This window comes from Mastomys coucha, unplaced genomic scaffold (assembly GCF_008632895.1).
Source record: "Mastomys coucha isolate ucsf_1 unplaced genomic scaffold, UCSF_Mcou_1 pScaffold15, whole genome shotgun sequence".
NCBI lineage: Eukaryota > Metazoa > Chordata > Mammalia > Rodentia > Muridae > Mastomys > Mastomys coucha.
Window position 1 is genome coordinate 110,769,246 of NW_022196897.1, and position 13,732 is coordinate 110,782,977.

At 41.2% G+C, this 13,732-nt stretch overlaps 1 protein-coding gene across 3 annotated transcripts in view; it reads left to right on the top strand.

Moving 5' to 3' along the window:
* Slc12a1 (solute carrier family 12 member 1) overlaps positions 1-13,732 on the top strand; it is a 79,586-nt gene that overhangs the window by 41,234 nt on the left and 24,620 nt on the right. For all 3 annotated transcript variants that reach the window (XM_031373641.1, XM_031373642.1, XM_031373643.1), the window contains 4 exons: positions 1,406-1,505; positions 2,283-2,394; positions 8,150-8,290; positions 10,770-10,876. In XM_031373641.1, coding sequence (XP_031229501.1) covers positions 1,406-1,505; positions 2,283-2,394; positions 8,150-8,290; positions 10,770-10,876 — 460 coding nt within the window. The remainder of the gene's footprint in view (positions 1-1,405; positions 1,506-2,282; positions 2,395-8,149; positions 8,291-10,769; positions 10,877-13,732) is intronic.

Consider the following 13,732-nt stretch of genomic DNA (forward strand, 5'->3'; position numbering starts at 1 on the left):
CTGCCTCTGCCTCCCAAGTGCTGGGATTAAAGGCGTGCGCCACCACCGCCCGGCTTGTTTTGGTTTTTCGAGACAAGGTTTCTCTGTATAGCCCTGGCTGTCCTGGAACTCACTCTATAGACCAAGCTGGCCTTGAACTCAGAAATCCGCCTGCCTCTGCCTCCCAAGTGCTGGGATTAAAGGCATGTGCCATCACCGCCCAGCATTTGTTTGTTTGTTTGTTTGTTTTTTTACAAGTTCTTAACTTTTATCAAAAGTAATTGATTTTTCTTTTCTTTTAATCTTTTTTCACTTGTATTTTGTGTGTGTATGTGTGTGTGTGAGAGAGAGAGAAAGAGAGAGGGAGAGAGAGAGAAAGAGAGAGAGAGAGAGAGAGAGAGAGAGAGAGAGAGAGAGAGAGAGAGAGAGAGGTCTGAGGCATCTTTCCTCAACCCAAGGCCACAAATGTTCAAAACTTTTGATGTGTGCTGTGGCATGCATGTACTGTGGCAAGAGTATGCTGTGGCATGAGTGTGCTCTGTCATGAGTGTGCTGTGGCATGAGTGTGCTGTGACACGGCATGCATGTGTTGTGGCATGTATGTGCCCACTCAGACTCATGCCCAATAATAATAAAATCAAAGAATGGATGTCCTAAGGTATGCTTGTCTGGTACATAATCAACACGTCACATCACTCTGTTCAGATAAAGCACGCACTGGCCTCACCCTGCAGAGCAAGCCCTGGAAGACTCTCATCAGAGGCAGGTCTGCCAGCTCATCTCTGGCAATTCTTATCATAAAATTTAAAGAGTCCATTTAATGTTTTAACCTTACTGTCTTTAAGGCAGGGCAGAGTGTTGAGCTCCCTCTTTTGAAGCTTGGTTTCTGTCAGGTCAGACTGAGACGCTTCCTAAAGAGCCTAAACTCTCCTCATGACCCCCACGAGTAAGAATTCCCAAGCTGACCAGCAATGCCACTCAAAATATATATTTCTCTGTGCACACTGCCCCTGCATACAAAAATCCCTCTTTTGTTTCCAATTTAAGAATTTGTGAAGGCCTTGAACTTTCTGCCTACCTGGCCATCATCACATGGCCTTTCTTACTAAGCAAGGTTTCTGGGGCTTCAGACTGACAGTGTGACCCCGGCTGGAAGGAGGTCTCATGCCTAAAGAATCACATGGGTGCTTGTGGGAGTGTAGGATTCACATGGGTGCTCGTGGGAGTGTAGGATTCACATGGGTGCTCGTGGGAGGGTGCAACATCCTTTCCAGCCTAGGCTGTATTTCCTCTAACTTGGACTCTCATCACTGCTTGCATAAGCAAGAAAGGTTGCAGGAGAGAGGGGCTTATTAAAATTTATTCAATGCCTATAGAAAAAGAAAACATCAGTTTGGGGGAGTATCATTTCCTCCTTTGTCCGCAGATGTGAACTGGGGCTCCTCCACACAGGCTCTGTCCTATGTGAGTGCCTTAGACAATGCTCTGGAATTGACCACAGTGGAAGACCATGTGAAAAACTTCAGGTAAAATCTGCTTTTGGGGTCCCATGGGGTTCCACATTACAAGTGGCTTTCCTTAGAGGCATCAAATGCATCGGAGTATCTGCAAATTCTGTGGGCACATTTCAAACGTGCAAAGTCACATTTCACAACAGCAGAGGCCTGCTTTCTTGGTTATAATCCACGCTCTTACCATGACTAGAAATGAGTACGTTTTTCCTTCTGTTCTGAACTCTGCCCTCCGGATGCCACAGCTTCCCCCACTGCTGTGTCCTTTTCCAGGCCTAGAGACAGAAAGGCCTGAAGGATGTGACTTCAGAGGGGTATGCCCCAGGTCCTTGTGCATCTTAATCATTGGTTTTATCTCCAGTCAATCTGAGGCTTCATGATGTAATGAATTCCCTGCAGAGAAGTCGTAATCTTAGATCTTCATTAGTTATTTATTATTTTGGATGGTACCTCACCACATGGGCTAGCAAGGCAGATAAATGAAAATATCAATAAGAGAGGGAGATTTGAGGTGACATATTGCCCACAAAGGGAAGACAAGGGAACCCAGGGTACAGGACTGCCCTTTCCCTACTCCATACTTTTGCTGTGATTAATTAAGTGAAAAATACTAAGATGACAAGATGTAGAGTCAAGATAACTCAAGAATTCTGGTGGGAAATTCAGGAAGTAATCAAGGAAGGGGTGTCCCACTTCTCCAAGTTCTCTATGCCTCTTATTTCCTTCAAGGGGTTCTGGGCTCACAAGCTTCCTGTACTAGCCAATTCTTTTTCATGTCCTCTTTGCTTTCAGACCCCAGTGCATTGTCTTAACAGGCGGACCCATGACAAGACCTGCGCTCTTGGATATAACCCATGCCTTTACAAAGAATAGTGGCCTCTGCATCTGCTGCGAAGTCTTCGTGGTAAGAGTCACTTCATCCAAAAGAAGTGCTTTTTCCTCTCTGCTCACAATGGGTTATTTTAGGTGGCACAGAAGACACCTACAGTAATAGGAGAGCGAAGAAATGGCTTGGACAAGAGTGCACCTCCGTGATTCAGGACTGGGAACAAACAAACAAAAATAAAACACACACATATACACACACACACACACACACACACACACACACACACACACACACAAATGTAATTGTGAATGTAAATAGAGAGATAAAATATATTTCTGGTTTCTTTGGAGACCAACTAAAAGTGATAAATATTCTTAAATGATGGTCTTTGAGTCAAGAAGAACTGAACTGGCTCCTTAATGAAAGGAAGGTATCTGGGCTGATTGAGTTGATCAGCCCAGAGCGCTAACTAGTCTACAGAAGCTAACGGGATGGGAAGCAGATGCGATGGCCTTAAATGACCACACACGGAATTCAGATGAAATGTCTCGATAATTGTGATGGCACTACAGATACCTGGGGAATTGAGCTAAGTTTTCCATGCCTTTGACAAACAGTCAGAATTGAGCTAATTCCCTTTTGTTCAAGGAACACGTTGAGGACTAATAGCCCGTTGGAGGTATTCAAAATAGATGATAAAAAGTCAACCATAATTATTTACCAATTCTCTAAATGGGAAGAACGCATTGAAATTAGAATAAAAACTATGTCTAGATTCTCCATACTAACCTACTCTGCATGTCTCCTCACTTTTCTTTCTTTCTCTCTTCTCACTCTGCCCCTCTCCTCTCTCTGGGTCTTTCTTAGTTGAAATCTTTACCAATACACATTTATATTACTAAATACTTAACCTGTTCTTCAAAGCATTTTTCCAGTTTCTTACTTGATCCACAAGCACAAGCACATAAGAGACTGAAAACAAAGAAATGCTTGTTTCCATTTTACTAACTGGGAAAATAAGCCAGGAAAATGAAATCATAGACTGGGCTGGGCCATCCTGAAAAGAAGATGCCAACTGGGATGGCAGAGGAGGCCTCTCAGGGCACCTCTTGGTAGGCCAGGAGGAGGCCAGCCTAGGCAGTCTGGTCCCTAGGACACAATCAAAGATCACTAGTTACACTTTCAGTATCTGCGGAGGAATGGGTGTGAGGAAGTCCTGGCCAGAGGCCAGTCCACACACTGCAGTGATATGGTGGACTACTTTACCATATGCCACCCTGAGAAACACTCAAACATCTTTTTAAACTTAGCAATATCCTAATGCCATGGAAGTTGGCCACATATTCTTTCCTATCTGCTTAGATGACGGTAACTCAAACATTATAACTAAATACAGTTATCCAGTAGGGGGTGGAGAGAGAGCTACTGAGTGGGCAAGATTGACAGGTTAAGTTATGGCCAACTGTGACTCCAGAGGATTTATTAAAAACTTATCAAGAGCCTTTCTCTCCTATTATCAAGTTAAGTGCCCTGGATTAGTGGATTTCATTTTGGCCAATATAATATAGGAACCAGTTTTGATGGAATAAGCAGTTTGGGGTGTTTTTCTTCTCTAGAAATTTAGAGAAAATTTGGTTTAGCAAGAAATAAAATATCTTCAGGACTGGAGAAATGAACAAGAAATATAAACAGTCATATAATGGCAAGGGAGAAAAGATCTTCCACAGAGATAAGAAACCCTGCTTTTAATTAACCCTTTCAGTCTCTTTCTTTTTAAAGATTTATTTATTGTTATAAGTAAGTACACTGTAGCTGTCTTCAGACACACCAGAAGAGGGCATCAGATCTCATTATGGATGGTTGTGAGCCACCATGTGGTTGCTGGGATTTGAACTCAGGACCTTTGGAAGAGCAGTCACTGCTCTTACCCACTGAGCCATCTCTCCAGCACCCCCCCCCCCGCCCCAGTCTTTAACTGCGAAAAGGGCTATGGTCCTAGAAGACCTTTTCCTGCGAAGCAAAGTCCTAAGCATATGATCTGGTAGTTTCACACATGTGTTGGACAGCACTTCATTTCTTGGGCTGATGTCTCCACGAAAGGCCCATGAGTCCTGCTCCCCAGAGCTCAAGTTCTCTCGGGAACAGAAAACAGTTATTGCATCAATTAAAGCCTTCCAGGTTAGTTACTTCCTGTAAACTTCTTAGACTGTGGATGCATTTTTAGATTCCAGGCTCAGCTGTCAATCATCTCTCCACAGAAACAGATGGAGAGGGATGCAGGGGGAGGCATCATAGCACTGGAAAATTTTCCCCGATGTATGCAGATGATGGTTAAGCCAGCCTTGTGGAAATGTTAAGTAGTGACAATGGAAAAAGAACGAAGATTGTGTTTTCCACTCTAGGAAGCATTTTCCCCTGGGCCTTTGAAACTAACAGTCAAGTTCAGAATCACTGTTTTGACATTTACTAGTGTCGATTCCCTTACACACATAGTTTAGTCTCTCTGAATAAGAAAGCACCTGTCTTAAGGCCATTTTGAGAATTATACTTGCTTTCAAGCACTGTCTTATGCTTTTCAAATACTGAATGCTGGATTAACTTTCTTTGTTATTATTGATAATGTTGTTAATGTTATTATTGTGCGAATATGATAGTTGCTAATTTCATTCCTGAACTAGGTGGTCTTCAATCAAACCCAGATACCCTCAATCCAGAGAGTAGATTGCTAGACCCCCCATTCACCTAACTCATTCAGCCATCGAAGCTCCCCCCCCCCTTCCTCTTCTTGTCTTTTTCTTATTCACCCTCTAAACTTTAGATGAGGAACGCTAAGTTCTTTATGTCAGTGTGCCTCTAATCAAGATGTTAATAAAACCTGGCCAGTGGCATATGCCTTAAATCCCAGCATCTGTGAGACAGATGCAGGCAGATCTCTGTGAGTTCGAGGCCATTCTAATCTACAGAGAGAGTTCCAGAACAGCCAAAACTATTGCACAGAGAAACCCTGTCTCAAAATAAATGTTAGTAAAATAATAAAATGATCAAGTATAGGAAGAATGAAATGACCTATAAATAGGCACTAGGATACATGGTGAGATGACTCATGGGCCAAATCAGAAAAAAGGAGAAATTAGCCTTCTGGTAGTTCCAACCATAGAAGTAGTGAAGGTAAATTCACGAGACTCTTAATATGTAGAAGCATAAGTTGATATATAAATGCGCAAATTTCTCAATGTTTCATTGTTCAAATTGGGGAATTAATTCATGGGTTCCTGTTTGGGAAGTTAATCTCTGTAATATATTAATTGGATGGTAGAATCCATTTTTGTGACATATTTGAATATTGGTAATGATGTTCCGGATGTCTCCTCTCCTGTTAGTTTTTAACCTTCTTACATTTGCATTACGGTCTAGTTTCATATTAATAAGTATGCTACAAGGACATCATAATCCCTTTTAGCAAAAAGAGATTCTACATGAAATACTTTTATGAGTTCTCAGTATGGCAAATTCAGTCATTAAAATAAATCTCTCTGACACAATTAATGTTTAATCCAGATTTTTGTAATACTAACAGACATACATTAGACTGTATTTCTTTAAATAAACACCACTTTCCCCAGAGGCTTACAGTCATTGCAGGGTAGCTCAGAACTCTGATGGTCTACCATCTTTCTAGCTGTTGGTTGTTCTTCTATCTGATGGTTGTTGTCAATAGTAAATGACTCTCAATACAATAGTCCTTCTTCTTCTTCTTCTTCTTCTTCTTCTTCTTCTTCTTCTTCTTCTTCTTCTTCTTCTTCTTCTTCTTCTTCTTCTTCTTCTTCTTCTTCTTCTTCTTCTAGTGGGTGAAGCTTAGAGTGGGATTGGTAACTAAAATGTGCTGACATCCTGGAGGCCTGAGTGAAGCTTCTCATCTAAGAGCATATCTTCCTCTGGTCCAGGTCTCTGGTTCAATAACCAACCTCTTGATGTCTTGACTTTTTCTGTCATCATTGAAGGATCTTGCTTTTTGACTAATACGTGGCAATCCAATAGTTTTTGTAATATTGGTAACTTTTAAAATATATACTGGAAAGCAACTAACTACAAAGAAGATGACCCAGTTTATACAGAATCCTAAAATGGAAGGGCCCCAGAGCCCAACTACTGCTATACGGTAGAAATATGTGCTACTTGTATAATTTAAATTTTTCTGATTGCCAATTAAATTGACAAAAAGATAGATCAAGTTATTTCTAATAATTTCTCTTAATTAACACAAATATGTCCAAAATGTTATTTCAATATGCAATCAACATAAATTTTAGTGATATTTACTTTACATATATTTGTGTACTAAGGCTCTCTTAATATGAACTCCATTGCAAATGCTGAATAATGACATGTGGATAGGAGCTGTTACACTTGGCAATGATGACCCAGCAATTGCCTTATTTGATAAATATATTTGTCCTCAGGAGAGGATGCCCATTTTATCAGGGAGTCAGTTCAGAGCCACAGTTAAATCCAGTACTCTGACTCAAAGCTCAGTTTCATTCCAACTGCCCCAGAGCAAACTCAGTGTAGAATTAGCCTGGAGTTTCAGTGAGATTATAAACATCTATTTAAAATGATAAAAGTCACCTATAGGTAGGACCTAGTACTTTTCAAGCTTAGTACCTTATTTACTTAGAATAACCATGCAAGAAATAGGGTGTTTATCCCCATGTCCAGAATAAGACTTCAGATCTGAGAGATAACCCATGAATTCCAAAGTAGACAAGCATAGGGCTAGACGAGTTTTCTTGTATCCCAAAGTCCTTTGTTTCCCATCAAAGCATTAAGATTGTCATTTTACATGCAGTGTGAGGAGCCAGTGACATCTATGTCACCTGGAAGCTTATTACAAATTCAAGTGCTTAAGCTCTACTCCACACCTTCTAGGGGTTGTCAACTACACATTATCAAGATCTCAGAGGACTTGTAGGAGATCTACGACATCCAAGCAAAGTACAAGTCTCTCTATAAACTGAAGACAGTGGGTGCTTCCTGCCAAATACAAAAACAATAACCAGAAATACCTTTTGAACTTCATTAAAACATGAAAAGAGAAGAGCTAACTTGGGCCTTTAGGGAAGGAGAGTTGCTAGGTAAACATTGGATCTCCAGAATAAAACCTTGAGATTACAAGGTGCCACCATGCCACCTCTCTTTCTCTTAGCTTCTCTCACTCCCCTTACATCACAGATATGTGATCCTTTGTTCCCACCAAATTCATTGAATGGGGAAGAAGCATTAACTTGCCCAACTATAAATGTATCAATTCAAGAGAAGAGTGGTATAAGGGAATTCTTAGCAATCAAAAAGCAGTGCTTAGGCACTTACAAAACTGTCAGGATCTGTGGCTTGGGGTAGAATTTTCGGTCCAGCACACTCTGGGTCCCAAGAGTACTGTCCTGTTCTTGACATTGGGATCTAGCTGAGATTTCTTTGAAGTTTGTAAACATGGCTTTCACTGTTGAATCACAGGTTGATTGTGAATTCATCCTGAGCCTCTTTGATCACATCCTATTTTCCCTGTGTACTATCACACCCTCAGCTTTTCTTTCCACTCTGCACAAGTGGGTGTTAATAAGCCTAGACACTTTGGGGTGAAAGTGAATCGTGTGAGCAGTACAGGTCCTCTCCAAAAACAAGGTTCTGGGCAAACCTCATTTAAGGAGGTGCTTTTGCCTCTGTCCCATCTCTTAATCTACTGGGGCATTATTGGTTGGTTTTGTTACCTGGTAACAGTAGTGTGATATATAATAGCGGGGCTTCTAACACAATATTTCTTTGTGTCCTACAGGGACCTCGCAAGCTGTGTGTTAAAGAGATGAACAGTGGCATGGCTAAAAAACAGGCCTGGCTTATAAAGAACAAAATCAAGGCTTTTTATGCTGCAGTAGCGGCAGACTGCTTCAGGGACGGTGTCCGGAGTCTCCTTCAGGTAAGGCAGAGAGTGAGCACAGAGGTAGAAGACAGCATCCAGGTAGATGAAGCTCCTAAAACCAATGGCTAGAGTTAGGCCAGTCATAAGGAAGTATAAGAGATCAAGGCAGTGGTCAGGGAACCTCAGGCTAGGCAAGTTGGAACAAAGGCTGAGGGTCTATTACCGTGAACTAGGAATGATCCACTGGAAATGGAAAATCAGATGCCTTTGGCCAGCATCATTCTGGCCCCATGCTCACTGAAATGCAGATGTGTCCAAGTGGTTAAGGACTTTCAGAATCCTACTAAAACTTCAAACTTGTGTGTCTTGTACAACAGATGGCTATGGTCCACTTGGGCACTTTTTTCTCTTTTTTTGTTTTGTAAATGACGGGTGGGCAGCTGCTAGACTCCACTAAAATGCCTGTGGACCAGGGAGGAAAATCTCCCCAGCCTCGGGAATTATTTCCGGAACATTAAATGGGATCATCTCTACAGCTACATGCTGGAGTCTGCAGTCTTCTATCCATCCCTGTTCTTTCCTTTGCCCCTCCCTCTTCTACTTCTATGGTGACTATAGAAACTTGTTCTTCAGTTCTCACCTCTGTAATTTGGAGGAAAAAAAAATCTTTAAAACACTTCAAGAGACTCTCCAAATGTAACGTTTGTGTATGTCAAAATAGGTATCCAGTGGCCCCAAGGTTGTTAGGTGACATGGAGGGAAGCAATAAATGGTTATCTAGGAGATAAACTGGCTCTGAACTTGCAACATTCCAACCTCTTCACAGCACTGATTCAGTTGATCAGCCTTTGTAGTCACGGCTTCTTTCTATGAGTCCTATAATACTAACCTGACTGGTAAAATATGCCCACAGTGGCATGACTGTTATGGAGAAAACCAACTACTTTCTCATTGGACTTGAAGCCTATTCCATAGAAGGGAACTCATACCTTTTAATACAAACCTGGTCAAGAGCCTATAGCTGGAAAGATCATGGACCCCCAAAGGAAAGAGGGTGTCCTTCTTGTTTCTAAATTGATATGATGTTACATCCATAGATTAGCACTGGCCTCAGCCTTCCTCAGAGAAACTTCTTTTTGCAATAAGTGTTACCTGATTATGAGACTCACCACTAATTAAAGCATAAAGAATAGCCGGGCGGTGGTGGCACACGCCTTTAATCCCAGCACTTGGGAGGCAGAGGCAGGCGGATTTCTGAGTTCGAGGCCAGCCTGAGTTCCAGGACAGCCAGGGCTACACAGAGAAACCCTGTCTCGAAAAACCAAAAAAAAAAAAAAAAAAAAAAAAAAAAAAAAAAAAAAAAAAAAAAGAATTGGAAAAAAAAGAAAAAAGGAATAAATTTCTGTGCTAGGCTCTGAAAGGATTGTCACTATCACCCCCTCCCAGGCTCATGACCATCACAGGAGAAGGGGATCGAGAATGGAAGAGTCAGGGGCTGAGGTCTGGGTTGCTACAAAACTCTGTCTTCTGGACAGGATGTGGGCATCACACCCATGAACTCGAGGCAACTGTGCTCGCCTGCACAAAATCAAGCAATCCTTGATTTTGCCCAGGTCCTTCTGTTCATGACTGTGTCCCCTAGAATGGCTGGTCCTGGTAATTTCTTTAGTATATTCATGACCTAAAGTGACCTCTCTTTATGTTCAGCTCTCCTTATTTTTGTTTGTCAATATCTAATTAAACTTGAAGATTCAGAATAAATGCCACCTCTCCATGAAGCTGTGAGACATCAGCTGGAGCACGGGTCTCCCTTGGTACTTCCACAAGACTCTGTTGTATTTATTCTTGAGTTACAATTATTGATGTATATCTTGTCTCCTCCAAACTATTCCGAGCTCCTACCACCTGTGCCTCAACTATCACTTTGCAATTAATACAGTCTTGATAATATTAACCACATTAAATGTGATTAACTGGTAGTCGTATCTTGTCCTCTAAAGATGACTGAAGTTTCTGATATGAAATAGCACACAGCTAAGGACAGAGTCGTGCAAGAACATTCTGTTTGGGAAATGCAGCTCAGTCATTTTCAACAAATAATACAAGGAAATTTTCAACGGTCCTTGTATACAGAGATCTCTGAACTGTGGATTTTTATTGTTGATGTCATTTTGGAGATCACAGGCAGAAATGGGATCAGAACCACTGCTATATGCACATCAACAGTTAAGCCAACCCTGGCTCAACTTTAAATTATTGAACCATTTTAATGAGTGTGTCAGAACTAATGCAAATGACTGCTAATTTAGCAAGGCTACATTCCTGTCATTTGGAATCCATTTACGACTGAGATGATTTAAAGCTGATCTTCCTATTTTATGCTTGGGTACGGGCATGAAGGACATGCATTAAGATGTAATCTAATCTTCAGAATCTTCAGAACATTACTTCAGTGCTCTTTGACATCATTTGTCATTTGCCGTAGTATTTTACTGGTGTGGTAAGGATGGCTCGTGTGTTTATGTCCTCTGTTTAGGCCTCAGGCTTGGGGAGAATGAAGCCAAACACTCTGGTGATTGGATACAAAAAAAACTGGAGGAAAGCTCCCTTGTCAGAGCTTGAGAACTACGTGGGAATCATACAGTAAGTGATGACTTTGGGGGATGAGCCTTTGTTTATAACGTGCTAACCCGGGCAGCATACAATCTGTACGCACAAAGCTCTCTCACATCAGATCTAGTTGCCAGAGAACGCATTCTTCTGACCCTGTACACTCTTTTTGTTTGTTTGGGTTTTGTTTTTTGTTTTTTTGTTTTTGTTTTTTTTGTTTTTTTGTTTTTGTTTTTTTCTGAGACGGGGTTTCTCTGTGTAGCCCTGGCTGTCCTGGAACTCACTCTGTAGACCAGGCTGTCCTCGAATTCAGAAATCTGCCTGCCTCTGTCTCCCATGTGCTGGGATTAAAGGTGTGTGCCACCACTGCCCAGGCCCCCCCCCTTTTTTTAAAGATTTATTTATTTATTTTATGTATACGAGTACACTGTAGCTGTCTTCAGATGCACCAGAAGAGGGCGTCAGATCTCATCACAGATGATTGTGAGCCACCATGTGGTTGCTGGGAATTGAACTCAAGACCTCTGGAAGAGCAGTCGGTGCTCTTAACCGCTAAGCCATCTCTCCAGCCAGACCCTGTACATTCTTTACCAAAGAAGGAGAAAAACCCACAACACCAATAAACCCTGCAAGGAGGTGAAGTAGCAGAGGAGGTGAGGTGGGGTGATATTGGAGTCAAGAAAGGGCAAATGTGTAAGGTTCTAACCTAAATGTCTATTGACTAGATTAAAGGGCATATAGAGGGGAGGTGGATTTTTCTTTGAAAACATTTAGAATCCAACAAACAAGGTGGAGAAAGAAATCTAAGCAAATTTCAGAGCTGCATATATCCTCAGGATCTAGTAATTGATACAGCATCCCTGTGGTGACCCCTCCCCATTTCAAACACTCAATTCAAAGGTTCAAAACGACTGAGTCTAGTCACATCAAACTGAGGAAGCTTCTGGCTCTTACAACATGTTAGCAATTGGTCTTCTTGGCAGTAAAACTCAATGTTAACTAAAGTGGTCCAAGTTTGCACTAGGATAAATTTGAATGATTCTAGCACAAAAGAGAAGATGGGAGGAAGGTAGCTACACACCTGCCCTGGGTTTCTTTTTCTGGTGTTGGTTGTTGCTTCAAGTAAGATACACCATCATTGTAAACACATCATGGGCTGTGGTTACAACTGAATATTGTCTTACTATACTCCTTTGAATGTAAGGTTTTAGTTTTCTGTACTACTCTTAAGAATGGTTTCTTTTACTTAGAATCATCTTAGGTTTTGATGGTATTTAACACAACAAAGTTTTAGCCTACAGCTTGATGAATTAGAACTCTTAACAGTTATCTTACTGTTCTTGAATCAAAGTGGACCAGGCTAAATTGTCCATAAAACCTCTGGCACAATGTCCTATCTTCTCTTTCTAGCTCCTAAAAGCTGCCCACTAGTGGATGTGGCTGGTGGCGCTTTTCCCCATCTCCAATACAGCGATGGCCACACTGAATCATCCTCTTCTGTCTCTCAAGATCATATGTCTGGCAGGCAGCTATTGCAAAATACTCTCCTTCCCTCAAAGCTCTTGACCTTTTGCCTTGTGAGGAAATATAGTCATAGGTTTTAGGAATTACGATGCCCCTTAAAGCCATCAATCTGTCTATAAAAGAACAACATCTTTTATGTAAAACAAATTGTCTAGTCTTTCATAATCAAGCTAAAATAGAAATAAGGTTTGCTTTTGAAGAATTCTGTGTTAGGATAGACCTATTTTATTAAGTGAAGATAATTTATGTTTTGAATTTTGAGTGGATATTTATATTACACTGAACTTCTTCATATCATTCCCTGAAAGTTCAGGTCGAATTTTTTTTTTTAGATTTATTTATTTATTATATGTAAGTACACTGCAGCTCTCTTCAGACACATCAGAAGAGGGCATCCGATCTCATTACAGATGGTTGTGAGCCACCATGTGGTTGCTGGGATTTGAACTCATGACCTCTAAAAGAGCAGTCAGTGCTCTTAATCACTGAGCCACCTCTCCAGCCCCTCAGGTGGAATTCTTATTGGAAGCTTGTTGCTTATGGTGACCAATCACAGACTACAGTGATGCTGCGGAGGATGGCCTTACCATAGGGGCTCAGGGTCTCAATCCTGCTGATGTTTGAACAAGGGAACTTCCAGAAGCAAACATTTAGTAACACAAATAAGCAACGGGCTTGCTTTCAGATTTACAACGTGTCCTACAGGAGATGAGATAAACCAAACAGCTTTCCCTTCTCTTCTGCATCCTTTAATCTCTCTAGGCTGGGGCAGAGAAGGCATCAGAGCCATCTGCAAGTATGTAGGATTTCTAGGGGAGGCTCTGAACACTGGAAACATTCTTTGTTTGTTTGATGACAGGGTTTCAACTACATAGGTCTGGCTGTCCTGGAAGTCACTATGTAGACCAGGCTAGCCATATACAGAAAACTGTCTGTCCCTGCCTTCTAAGTGCTGTTCTAGAGATATTTTAGACCGTGAGGTTGGTGTCAGACATCACTGAAGATAGCTTCCCAGTGGCAGAGAGAAGAGGCTGATAATCAAAAGATTTTGCAATCAATAAATGTTCTGTTCTAAATATATCAGATTGTTTTGATCACTTAATAACAGATTAATTTTTAAAAGTATGTAGATACCTCTTAACAAAATTATCTAGCTGGTGGGACTATTTTAACAAATCAGCTTCAGAGTGATTAATTTACTTCTATTTACCTCTACACGGAATTTATTTTTTAAAGGCACAAAGGAAGAAACAAACAAAACAAAAGACACGGGCTCTTAGCTGTATTCTAAAATGAATGTTAATAGCTTTATGATATCAAAATCCTTGAGACAAGTTTAATGTTTACCCCAAGCGGGGGGGGGGG